General features: G+C 33.2%; 1 protein-coding gene across 12 annotated transcripts in view; it reads right to left on the bottom strand.

The window, feature by feature from the left end:
* Window positions 1-14067, bottom strand: part of IMMP1L (inner mitochondrial membrane peptidase subunit 1) — an 83630-nt gene that overhangs the window by 41190 nt on the left and 28373 nt on the right. For 4 of the 12 annotated variants that reach the window (XM_077963119.1, XM_077963115.1, XM_077963116.1 and 1 more), the window contains one exon: window positions 10445-10709. The exons of the other annotated variants lie outside the window; for them this stretch is intronic. In XM_077963119.1, the coding sequence (XP_077819245.1) occupies window positions 10445-10529 (85 nt within the window). In that variant the 5' untranslated portion in view covers window positions 10530-10709. The remainder of the gene's footprint in view (window positions 1-10444; window positions 10710-14067) is intronic. 12 annotated transcript variants of the gene reach the window in all.

Below are 14067 nucleotides of genomic sequence, written 5' to 3'. Positions count from 1 at the left end.
TAATTTATTGTATATTTTCAAAAAGCTACAAGAAGATCTTCACTGTTCACAATATAAAGAAATGATGTGTTTGAGGTAAATATGCTAATTACTCCAATTTGATCATTATATAATGTATACATGTAACAAAATATCACTGTATCCCAGTAATAAATACATTTATTACATACCAACTAAATACAAAAGGAAAAACACTGAAAGTAATCTAGAACGTATCTTAGTAAGTTGTTGTTGGTTGTAGTATTTTATATATATTTCAGATAGTAAAAGTGAGCAAATATTTAAGTTGTTTTTCACTGTGAGAAAAAGAAGCAACAAATATGTAAAGGGACCTTAAGGATAAACTTGAGTTATCAAAACAAATTTACTTAAATAAACATGTATATATTTGTCTGTTTGCCTATTTAAAAATGTCATCCTAGCTCTGCCCACTGTGAAAAGGCCATTGTAAGAAGCAATGACACTGTAGTAATTATGAGCACTCTTAGTGCCCACATTTTTGGTTTCTAAGTATCATTCTCCACCAGAGCAGAACAGTCAGTGCTCAAAGACTGATGCAAACAAAGGAACCATTCTCAGGGGTCATCCAATGGCCAAATTCAGGACAATATAAGCCTAAAAATAGTTAACAGTAATTGATAATACATTAAATTTGGGACAATATAAGCCTAAAAATAGTAACAGTAATTGATAATACATTAAATTAAAAATGAAATTTTTAAAAAGATGCATGTGTTGGGGACAGGGAAAGTTCTTTATCAAAACATGACAGCTAATAAATGTAGAAGGAATGATAAAATTATCACCAGTGTAATAACTGATTCAGACAAGGGCCATTGATGCATGCTAAAATACACTGAGTGAAACATTGCTGGTCAACAGGATATTTGAAAAGTATCAAAGTAGATTTTTTTTTTTACAAAGAGAACAAGGTATCTTTACAATGGCAAGATCTGGTAAACACTGTCTTAACTAAATGACCAAATTTAGCAGCATACTGATATCATGTAGCCTCTTACCAATGGAATGACAAGTACATCATCATCTGTGTACCATTCTTGCCGAAAATGTGTAACCTAAATATGATCATGAACAATCAAGACATATCCATATTGCAGACATTCAACAAGACAACCAGCTTGAACACTTAAAAAGTATAAATTTAATGAAAGGAAAAATTATACTAAGAGTACTATTTTCAATTACAAGAAAATAGAAGGACACAACAACCAAATACAATATGAAATCTCGAATTGGATCCTGGAGCAAAAGGAAAAAGAAAGCTATGAAAGACATGGGGACAACTGGGTAAATCTGAATATTGTACATAAAAATATATCACTGTTTCAGTGTTAAACTTCTTAACAATATCATGCTATGTAGTAGAATGACCTTGTTCATAGGAGATAAACAAGGAATTATTTTGAGAAAAATGCTATGACTGCAACTTCCTTTCATATGGTTCACTTCTACTGCTAAAAATCATGTATAGAGATGAAGACAAATTGATACATACACATATATACACACACACGGATATATTACATATGGAGGAAGATAGAAAGCTAATGTGGCAAATGTTCATTGTTAAATCCAAGTGAAGTGTACACAAATGTGCACTGCACTATTTTTCTCAGCTTTTTTGGTAGAATAAAACTTCTAAAAAACAAACACTTGGGGGAAAAAGTGTGACTTCATTCATTCAACAAATACTTATTAAGCTACTACTATGTACCAGATAACTGTGTTCAGCCCTGGGAATACAGTAGTGAACATGATGCCTTCTCTCATACAGCTTATAGTATAGTGGGGCAGATATCATATATACACAAAGTAAACAAATAAATACATAAATACATTAAGTATATTTCTGTAAAGAAAAATATAGTAAAGTGATACAGAACAATGGGTGAGGCATACTTTCTTTAGGATGAATCAGAAAAGATTTCTCTAATGAAAATGCCATTAAAGACAATGCTGCATTTAACTTTCTGAAGAACGACCAAACTGTTTTCCAAAGCAATTGCACCACTGTACATTTTTACTAGTAATGCATAAGGTTTCCAATTTCTCCACATCCTTGCCAACATTTTTTACCAACCATGTTTTGATTGTAGCCATCCCAGTGAGTATGAATCTCACTGTGGCTTTGATTTGCATTTCCTTAATAACAAAATATTCATAAGCACCTCTTTCATGTGTTTATTGTATTGATCACTATTCTTTTGAAAAATGTCTACTCAAACACTTTGCCCATTTAAAAAATTGGGCTACTATAATTTTTAGTTTAATTCAATCAAAGATTATAAGCATTCTATAAAATAGTACCAACAGATTGCATTCAATCAAAGCACGTTATAAAATAGAATCAAATGACTGAAAGCCAAGAGAAAAAAAATTACAAAACAGAAAGAGAGCAACAGGTGATTCAGGTATTGAACTTAACATATGAACACTTTAAAATAACCATGATTAACATTCAAAAAAAACAGAAGGAAAGATAAAAGTCAGCAGTGACCAAAAATCTATTAAAAATCAAGTGGAAATTATACACAACACAATACTACAAAATAAAATACAATAACTAAAATTAGTGCATTACATGAATCTACCGGCAGATTCTGCCTACTAGGCTCAGCCTAACAGAAGACAAGTGAACTGGGCAAGTTGGGAGAAAGTAGTAAGACTGAAGGACACAGAGGAAAGCAGGTACACAATCCAGGAGAAACAGTATTAATATAATCAGAGACCTAAAGGAGAGGAACCAAGAATAGGACAGAAGCAATATTTTGAAGAAATACTGGTAGGTAACTTTCCAAATTGATGAAACACATTAACTCACAAACTCAAGAAATTCTACAAACCATGAACAGGATAAACACAAAACACATAGATACATCCAGGCACAGTATAGTCAAGATGTTGAAAAAGACAATGAGAAAAGTTTAAAATTGGCCAGAAATTTACCTTATTTTCAAAGAAAAATTTTGTCTCTTCAACAAAATGGAATGGCTACCTTTACATAAGAAATAATTAAAACGAGAATAAAATAAAATGGCATTTTTAAAGTATGAAAATCACCAAACTATAATTCTATGCCTGATGAAAATATACCTCAAAAGCTAAAGAAAAAAATAAAAACACTTTCAGAAAACAAGTTTTGCGAATATTTTTGCCAGCACAACTGTAATAATATATATACTAACAGGAATAATTCAACCAAAAACAAAATGTTGTCAGATAGAATTTGGCAAATGGGCCGGGTGCGGTGGCTCATGCCTGTAATCCAACTCTTTGGGAGGCCAAGGAGGGGGGATCACCTGATGTCAGGAGTTGGAGACCAGCCTGACCAACATGGAGCAACTAAACCCCATCTCTACTAAAAATACAAAATTAGACAGGTGTGGCGGCACATGCCTGTAATCCCAGCTACTCGGGAGGCTGAGGCAGGAGAATCGCTTGAGGTGGAGGTCACAGTGAGTCGAAATAATGCCATTGCACTCCAGCCTGGGCAAAAAGAGCGAAACTCCGTCTCAAAACAAAACAAACAAACAAAAGAATTAGGCAAATCCAGGAAGGAAGGAAGAGAACTGAAGAGTACATACATATTTGGATAAAGATACTGATGCTGTTTAAGACTAACATGTTTTACAGGACATAAAACATATATAAAAAAGAACACTAAAAAATAGAACTACCATACGACCCAGCAATTCCACTACTGGGTGTATATCCAAGAGAAAGGAAATCAGTATGTTGAAGAGATGTCTGCACTCCTATGTTTATTGCAGCACTATTCACAACAGTCAAGATTTGGAATCAACTTACATGTCCAACAGATTAATGAATAAAGAAAATGTGGTATATATACACAATGGAATACTATTCAGCCACAAAAACCAATGAAATCCTGTCAAACAAGGCAAAATGTATGAGCCTGGAGGATAATTCTGTTACTGAAATAAGCCAGGCATAGAAAGACAAATATCATATGTTCTCACTCATACATGAAAGCTAAAAAAGTTGATTTCACAGAAGGAGATAGAATAGTGATTACTGGAGGCTGAAAAGTGTGAGACACGATAGGAAGGGATTGGCTAGCAGATGCAAAATTACAGCTATATAGAAGAAATAAATTCTACTGTTCTATTGCACTGCAAGGTGACTATAGTTAACAATAATTGAGGGCATATTTTCGAAGAGCTATAAGATTTTTAACATTCCCAACAGAGAAATGATAAATATTTGAGGTGACAGATATGTTAATTACTCTGATTTGATCATTATACATTGTACATATGTATCAAAATCATACTGTACCATAAATGTATACAATTATTAAGTGTTAAAGAAAAATCGCCCAGTGAGAAACCTGTTTGGATAAGGCCTTAGACCTCAATGAAGGCATTAACCCATGGATCTCTCTCCATCTCCTTCCCTCTGAAGTGCTCCCTGACCTCCGCGTATGGCCTCCAGGTATATCACGTACCCTGGACCTATGAGTAATAAAACCATTATTTCCATTTTGTGTCTCTCCTAATCATTGAAGGGGTGCTCTCCATCTTAAACATGCTAAATTAAAATATATATATTTAGATGCTAAATTATACATACATATATATATATACACACACACACATATATGTAACTTCAATTTAAAAAAAAACAGGGCAATAGAGAATGGGATCAAACAAAGGCCAACAGATCAGGTTTTGATAGAAGTTTGGGTACTTCCTCCAATGTAATAAAAGGGAAGAAAAACATGGGTTAACATACTGGTAGTTTTGACAGTTTGATGGTAGAAAAATAAGGGAGCTCTTGCCTTTTGTGTTTTTATTTACTCTTTGTCATGAGCTGATGTCATGAGCTAAGACTGGGAACTTTTAGCACAAAGCGAACTGGTAAACAGAACTGGTTACAGATGTACTAGTATTCTATTGGTGCCAAGAAATTACCATAAACTTAGTGGCTTAAAACAACACAAATTTACAATCTTACAGTTGATAGGTCAGAAGTCTAACATGGGTACCACTGGGCTAAAAAATCAAGACTATTTCTTTCTAAAGGGTTTAGGGGAGAATCCATTTCCTTACCTTTCCCAACTTCTAGAAGCACTAACATTCCTTTACTCATAGCCCCTTTGTTCAATCTCAAAGTCTTTAATCTCCCTGGCCATTATTCCATGGTCACTTCTTCCTCTGTCTGTCTGTCTGTTTTTCTCTCTCTCCTGCCACCTCTTTACTCTTTTAAGGACCCTGGTGATTACACTGAGCCCAACTAGATAATTCACAATGATCTCAAAGTCCTTAATTTAATCACATCTGTGAAGTCCCTTTGCCATGTAAGGTAACATGTTCAAAGGTTCTGGGGATTAGGATGCAGACATCTTTGGAGGGCCATTATTCTACCTACCACACCAGGATACAGAACATTAAAGACGTAACTACTAAACTGTGATTCCTCAGACCAGCATCAATGGCATCATCTTCAAACTGATTTGGTTAAATACAAACTTTATTAGAATCAGAAACTTAGGAAGTGTTGTTTAGCAATCTGTATTTTAACAAGTCCTCCAAGTGACTGCTCTAAGCTCTTGGTGACCAATAGCCATTGCCAGCCTTGGGCAGCCCTAGTTATCCAGTCATTTACTACTATATGTTGTATAACTTACCATGTAACATGTGTGCCGTGAAAAATTTGGGAAGCTTGGGCATCAAAAAATTCAGAATCTGTTACTTTTTAAATTCCCTATCACATTTACATTAAAAAAAAAAAACTGAGTCATTAATGTAGAGAACCAATTTCTTTAAAGGGGAACCTATATATTCTTTCAAATAATAGAAAAGCTAGGGAAAAAGTGAAAAGCACCATAAAAATTGTGACTGTGTCATATAGCAAAAGAAGTATCGGAGGATCCTTCACAGAAATCTTTTGAGATTTTTCATTACTTTACATATATTAACTCGTTTAATCCTTAGAACAACCCTATGAGAACTTAGGCATCTCTTTTTTTAAAAAAAAAATTTTTTGAGACGGAGTCTCACTCTGTGGCTCAGGCTGGAGTGCAGTGGCACAATCTCGGCTCACTGCAAGCTCCCCCTCCCGGGTTCACGCCATTCTCCTGCCTCAGCCTCCCGAGTAGCTGGGACTACAGGCGCGCGCCACCTCGCCTGGCTAATTTTTTGTATTTTTAGTAGAGAGAGGATTTCACCATGTTAGCCAGGATGGTCTTGATCTCCTGACCTTGTGATCCGCCCGCCTTGGCCTCCCAAAGTGCTGGGATTACAGGCATGAGCCACTGCGCCCGGCCCCTTAGGTATTTCATTTTTCAGATAAAGAAATTGAGGCGCAGAGAGATGAAGGAACTATTCAAAGTCATGCAGCTTATTAGAGGCCGGGCCAGAATTCAAAATGAAGCTGTTTGGGTCTAACATCCAACACTACACCATACTGCCTCTCAATTTAAACGAAAAAAATTTTTGGATACTATAAAATAGGCATCTGGGAATAGAGACACACAAGAAAGATACAGGTAGGACTGATGTTAAAACCAGCTAAAAAGATTGAGCAGAGTGAACCTAAGAAGCTGAAAAGAAATTAGAGATTCCTCCATCTTTAGAAATTTCTGGGCACAGGTATCCAATTCTAAGATTCTGATTTGGATCCAATCACTGAAGTAGACTTAAGAGTAATTTCAGAATACCCAAAGCCACAAAGAAGTTGTCCAACTGATTGTTCAGGTCTGAAATGCCTTTGAAAAGAGAAAGCATTTTGTTTCAGAAATAGGAAAAATATATATATACACATACATATAAAAATACATTATATATATATGTCAAATGTTAACTAAGACCATCAGTTTACATAAATTCATTCATTCTTAAGTATAAGCAATCACAGAAATGATTTAATGTCATTAATGTATTTTTGTTCTGATAGAGGAACAGAGTTTGAGAATAAATTAGCATCTAAAGAAGTGTTCACATTAAGAAAGGGTGAGCAGAAACAAGTTAGATAGGGAAGGAGAAAACAAATTACATCATAGTTTGCCACATTTGCCTTCATTTGGGAAAGAAAAAATAGTAGATTTTGACATTTCTGGGACCTTGGAGATGTTCAAAGACAAGAATAATTACACAAAATCCATTTTCCCCATAGAATGATGCGTAAAAGGTAACTGAGAGATATATGTCCACTTAAGATCCTAAGAAGAAGTTATTGTGACAAGTAGAGAACAACAAAGACTCATTATGCTGAGTAGTATACTCTGCTCAATAGCTACATAATTCACTCTCACACAGCAAAGTCTCCATCAAAGTAATTCAAATTCCTGCCATTTCAAAATCACCTTCGGGCTGCTCATGAATTGTTCAAATCCGTAAGTGTTAAATCTACTGTAAGATTTGTATAGGGATTGTTTTTTATTTTCTAAAACTGTAAACTCAAGGCACTGATACCCTCATAATCTCTGAAGACTTTATTAAAACCTCTTTATTTTGAATTTAAAAATTAGCTGGGCATGAGGTGCACACCTGTAGTCCCAGCTACTTGGGAGGATTACTTGAGCCCAGGAGGTTAAGGTTGAGGTGGGCCATGATCTTACCACTGCACTCCAGCCTGGGCAACAAAGCAAGACTCTGTCTCAAAAAGAATCAGAAAAACACACCAAACCTGTTTATTTTGTCTCATCAGCAGAGGAAATAACTGCCATTACTCTAAGGTTTAAAGCAGTGAATACTGCTTCAAATTTGACTGCAGCATCAAAATAACATGAAAACCTAATAAAAACCAAAATTAAAAACTAAAAATCCAAATTCCCAGGCTCCCTGCGATTCCTATGATTCTCATCCTACATCACAGAGCTAATGAAAGAGAATCTCCAGCTGCAGATACCACAGTTTTAAAAAGCTCCCAGGAAGGAAGTCCAGTAAAGGACTTTATCCTGTCCTTTAAGACCACTGACGCATACTCAATATTTTCAGAGACTTGACAAAATTTATCCATTCATTATCTTTAAAGTGAATGTTAATTTTCGGATAATTCTATAAACTTTCATCAAGTAAACATTATAATGCTAATACTTCAATGTATTTCATCAGTCCAGTGGTATTTTCTGAATTTCACATTTTTACATATAACCAAAATTGAAACTCATCTTATATTTACAAAGAATAAGCAGTTGATCATTTTAATATAACAAAGTATCACCTTCCAAAAAGTAAAATACCAAAACAAACACACTCATTCACCAGTAATCCAACTACTAAATGATCTATTTCAAAACAATATAGCAGTTGTATGAATAACAGTGGAAGAATATTAATTCAAAAAGAAATATCATTTAGCATTATCATAGGCTAACCCTCGCTGTGCCACAGTTCATGAACACTTTTAGAGCGATCAGCCTCCAACTCCTGGGCTCAAAGAATCCTCCCACTAGAGCCTCCCGAGTGTCTGGGACCAGGGGTGGGTGCCACCATGCCCAGCCCCACCTTATTCTTTTGTTATACCTGACTTACCATTCTTTCTAAAACATTTCTTCTCATTTCATCCTATATCCCACTCTCATCTCCCAAAATAATTCCCTTAAGTCTTATTGACATCATGAGCTGCCTGTGCTGCAAATTAGTATCTATCTTTTTAAGATAAGCCAAATTTCTTATAAGTTATCAACAGATATTAAAATTCAAATAACCTATATTTTTATGAAAAGAATGTATACCATTGAGAAGATCTTATGTTTTATGTTGAATTTACTTCAGATGAGTTTATTCAAGACTTTCCAAAGAAAATAACCATCTCTAATCAAATAAGAATGACCCCTAGAATGGAGAAGGAAAAAATACTGACTCTCAAGAGCTGTTCGGTAAATACTGAATAAAAAGTAAAAAAGCAAACACTGACCAGGTTTAATAAAAGCTTCCAGACAAATTCTATTTTGAATTCAAAACTACTTTAAAAATAAATACATAATACTACAAATTACCACAGAGAGTTATGCTGAGATAATAGCCTACCTGGCAAAATAATGTGAAATTACACATAAACCAAATATTTTAGATTTAAAGTAAGTAATTTTATTATGAGGATAAGAAAAAGATTTAAGTCCATTTACTTCATGGATAGCTTCTTTCACCATAATAAAATAAAAATTTTTTCAAACAGCAAAAATACAAATAGAAGGCAAAAGTCATCCTTTATAAAGTAACACAATGCAGTTTACTGGAAATATTGGCAAGCTTTCTCATTCATTCATTCAAAATGTGGTTAAAGTTTGGAAATACAATTTGAAATACAATAGCTTGGAACCGGTTAAACCAAACCCAAGAACTCTGTATAAATTCATTATATTTGCTGACTTTTCTAGTAAAGACCTTATATGGAAAATAATAAAAGGTACCACACATAAACAGAGGTGGTAGTACATTAATGGTGTACATCAGGTATAATATTGGTTATATTTTAAATATTTTTATAATTTCAAGAAAATACTTTAGTCACCTAATTTAGTTAAAATGTTAAAGTTTAGACTGAGGCTGTATAATTTATTTTTTAAAAGATAAAGCTACTAAACAAAAAAGCTATGAGATAAAAATCAAGTTCTATGAATAAATATTTTTAAATTAAGTACTCTAAGATCATAACACTGACAACACTAATTATCTTTTCTAGTCTTGGCAGTTACGTTGCATACTGTTTGGGTGACTGATGGGATAATTTCACTTCATTTTCTCTCAGTTTATATTGGATCGTGTTAGAGAAAAATATTAAAATAATTAACACCTCTAACCAAAGTATTTGATAAAGTTTTTAGATGAAATAAAAGCTAAAAAAATCAATTAACTAACACCCAAGTTTTAAGCAAACAACTAAACCTCCATCTAAAGGAAAAGTTACCTAAGAATCACTGATTTTAAAAAATACGTCATTCAGTATTCCTATTTACTCTATACTTTTATATATTAAAATCATATACTTTCACCAAAAGCCCTTTCATCAGCAGTTTCAGCTAGCAATACCTTCATTACAAAAAATATAGGTGTCTATATATTTCACATTATGTTTTATTCAAAACATTTATCCAAAAACATTGCATCAATAGCAACTGAAGCATCAAAAACAGGTAAAACATATGACAAAACAAATTATTTCAATTCCTTACAGCTAGACATTTTGATTAATTTCATAGTAGCTCTATGGCCAAAGGAATATAAAACTACTTAAATTAATATATGATCTCAAATATGAATTGTTACCAATAGTAAATAATTTATGTCCTTCAACTAAAAAAACCAAGACATCATTAATCAACTTTTCTATTTCAATAGCTTAATAAATTTTGGATCATATAGCTTACAGTTTGTATGTGTCTTGCATAATTTTAAGTCATATAGCTTAAAATAAGGTTACATACTATAAAAAGCATATTCTTTGCCTTGATCACCTGATTTTTTGTTGTTGTTGTTGTTGTTTATAAAATTAATCACAGTTAGCAGGGTAGAAATAGCTTTGAGCTTCATGAATGACATCCAAGAGATGGGAAAGGATTAGTTCTCAGTTGCTGCCAGTTATAGCACCAGGTGGCTTTTTCTGCAGTGAAGGTGTTACCGATAATCCCATTACACTGGTACTAAATCTTGCAGACATCAAAATTATCACCAAGGTTCCTTTTCATCCCATCCTTTCCAAATGACTGGAAGTCGCTTCACCTGAAAGAAGTCAAATCCACATGCAGCTGCTGTTTTAGCAGGCAGCAAACTCCCTGAGAATGTCAGTCGTGATTCAATTTTGCTGTGCTGGTGGCCCCCTATTCCCTGTCCAATAATACATCTGTTAAAAAATCCTACAGCTACAAATCAAGTTTAATCCTACCAGGGACCTCATGTTGGTCTTGTCTTCCAAAAAGGCAGCAGGTTCTGCTGTCTATCTCTGCTAGTATCTGGGGAATACCCTTTAAATCCCAGCACTACTTAGAAGAATAAGCTAAGGATCACAAAACATGACCTCAAAAACCCTGATATGACTATATTCTGACCCAGAGGCATTCATTCTAGGTGAAGATTAGAACTTTGCATAATAAGATTACACAGCAAGTGAATGATATCAAGGGACTATCCATATGCAGCCGCCTGGTTTTGTATAGACAGCCTGTGCTCTGCAATATGCAGTGCAGACGAAAAAGAGCTTGGTCTTTCTAGCTGAAATAAAATAGATTCACATAAATTAGTTGGCCATTTCCAGATTTCTAAATCCCCTATTACATCTTTTATTGACAGCTCCTGTGAGGATAGCACAAATGTTATTCCTTTTTATTCTGTGCTTCTATAACAATCATGCTCTGTAATTGAAATGTACATAGATTATGTCTAGAAATTAACATCTTGTTTGCTATAATCTTGGATTACAATTGACTGTGTACATAATAAAATTAGGAAATCAATGGACGGATTTATCATCTCCAAGAAACTAGAGGTATTGTTTAAAGAATAGTTTAACATTTTGTGCCAACACTTTAAATGCAGGAGTCACAGGGAGTAGTCAATAAAAACGTGAGTGAGTCCAAGATTACAGCAGGCATTGGCTAATAGCTAAAAATTATATTACATAAAATTAGGTCATAGCCCTCAAAATTTAGAAAATGTGAAAAACTCAGAGATTTCATAAATATAGTTTTCTCTAAGTCATACTTGAGCAAGGTCAATTATATATGACCATTTTAAATAAAATATGTATGCCTACAGTATTTTACATGAATTTCCTTCATCATTTTATAACTGTACTTTAAAATATTTGAATCAATTCAAATCTATTATAATTCAAGGATTTATAATTCTTAACAATATGTTTTTAAAATAGTTATCAGTGAAGAAATCTCTCCTTACATTTAAATATGTACAGAACATTTTAAATGTGTAGGATTCTAGAGAAATTTAGAAAATATTTTATAATCAGCTTCTTCCACCCATGACATTTACAGCTATACCAGCTTATCTAAGCAAATTTATATGAAAAGAGAGATTCATATACATTTACACAAAAATCTGTCCAGAATAAATCTAAGGATGTGAAGAGAAGACGTTGTAAGTTTTATATATATAAAAAAAAAAGTACTAAGATTTGCCATAGAATTCTTGTAAAACTAAGCTCCTTGGTATACTCACAATATGGCTTACTTGACAAGTTTGATTTGCCTACAATTTTTGAGGAACACTCCACATTTATTACATTAGTCATTATCACCTCATCATTACAATCTCTTTAAACATATCTGTACAATGTCTGATAGGTACTCAGCAGTCAGGTGACACAATCAGATTTTATGTATCACAGAGAAAGATATCAGCCAATGGTATCAGTGCTATAAAAAACTTTATGTAATTTCAACTACATAGCACATGAATATTCTTTGGTTACCTTGACTAGGATATTACTAGAAAAATAATGAGAAATGTATAAAGTACATATTTTTGTTATGATATTTTGTTACAGTTGTGTAATACTTTAGAACTATACTGTTCAATAAGGTAGCCACTAGCCTTATGAGGCCACTTGAAAGATGACTAGTCCAAATTGAGATGTACTGTAAGTATTAAACACACACTGGACTTTGAAGACTTAATACAAAAAAGGGAAAGTATTTTGTTAATGTTTATATTGATTACATATTGAAAATATTTTGGTCATAGTTGATTATGTGATTCATATTATATTTCTAATGGACAGCACCACTTTAGCAGGTCTTATATTTTCAATAATATGTTCCTTAGCCAAATGAAATGGTGCAACTAACAAAAATACTGAAGCAGAGGGTTAATTATGGAAGAACATTCCAGTGTCAAATCTGGTAGATAAGCTTAGAAAAGAAAGTATGAAATCCTGTCATTTTAGCTTCTACTTCATATTTTCAGTTTAAGGATGGGGGTGGGAGAAGAGAAGACCTGCCAAATTGCTGACCATCAATGTGTAAAAAAAGAATGATGTGATGTAGTTACAAATGCTTTAGTCCAGTAAATTTAGGTTTTTTAAAAAATTGTCTCTTGAGCAATTTCATAAAAGACTAGTGAGGTCTATGTTACTCCCTCATCGATCTCAAAAGATAGCAACTTCAAAAAACATGTTTGGATCTAGAAAGGCATGAACTTTTTTCTACGTTGTTATTGTAATTGGTTATATTCAAATTTTTAAAGTACATTTAAGTAGTAACTACAGAGATTTGAGGCATTTAGTATACTTCAGAATATTCACAAAATAAAAAGATCAACATTATAAATTATTCGTAGGTGGCTTTTCTATTAGTCTTTTCATCATATCAATGAAATTCTTTTAAAAATCCTTTAATAAAAAGGGTTTTATAGAAATAAGTAAAACGGAAAATAATTTAATTCAAGAAATGTAATTATTCATTTAGAATGACAACTGATATTATACAATTAAAACACAAAGTCTACCTTTGTCACACAATGGAATATGATTTGAATATAAACATGTTCTTAAGGTACTAACCCATTTTAAAAGTTGCTTTTTCATAATTATTCCCTTATAATATTTATCTGTAATACTGAAGCTAAAGATGAAATTGAAATGTGAGTATCAATAAATAAGATGAATAAAATTTAAATCAATTTTTTATGACCTAGTCATGCTACTTATTTTTTGCCTTTTACAACTATGTAGGTTTATTCCTTTTCTGGTTACAAGTATCACATAGATATTGCACATACACACACACAAAAGCAAAATAATAACAATAACAAAAAAACTTTCTAACCATCAATAGATGAGTGCAATGATATTCAGTCTGAGTTAATCTCCAGACATCCAAATTCATGAATAAAAATTCATCAGTTTTAAATACACTGAGCCTATTAAGCAAGAACAAAAGCATATGCACAAAAGAGCTTTTAATATATTTCAAAGCCCACAAGAGCCATGGTCTCATTAAAATTATAAATTACACAAACATGGAATGAAGATTCAAACTGCAGTGCAGCTAAGCAGATTACAGAAAACCCCGCGTTCCATATGATAACACACCATGGCCCTCCCAGATGGGGGCTTGGAACAAAA

This window comes from Macaca mulatta, chromosome 14 (assembly GCF_049350105.2).
Source record: "Macaca mulatta isolate MMU2019108-1 chromosome 14, T2T-MMU8v2.0, whole genome shotgun sequence".
Classification (NCBI taxonomy): Eukaryota; Metazoa; Chordata; class Mammalia; order Primates; family Cercopithecidae; genus Macaca; species Macaca mulatta.
The sequence above is the reverse complement of the archived record's forward strand: the minus strand, read 5'-3'. Positions and strand labels throughout refer to the sequence as shown.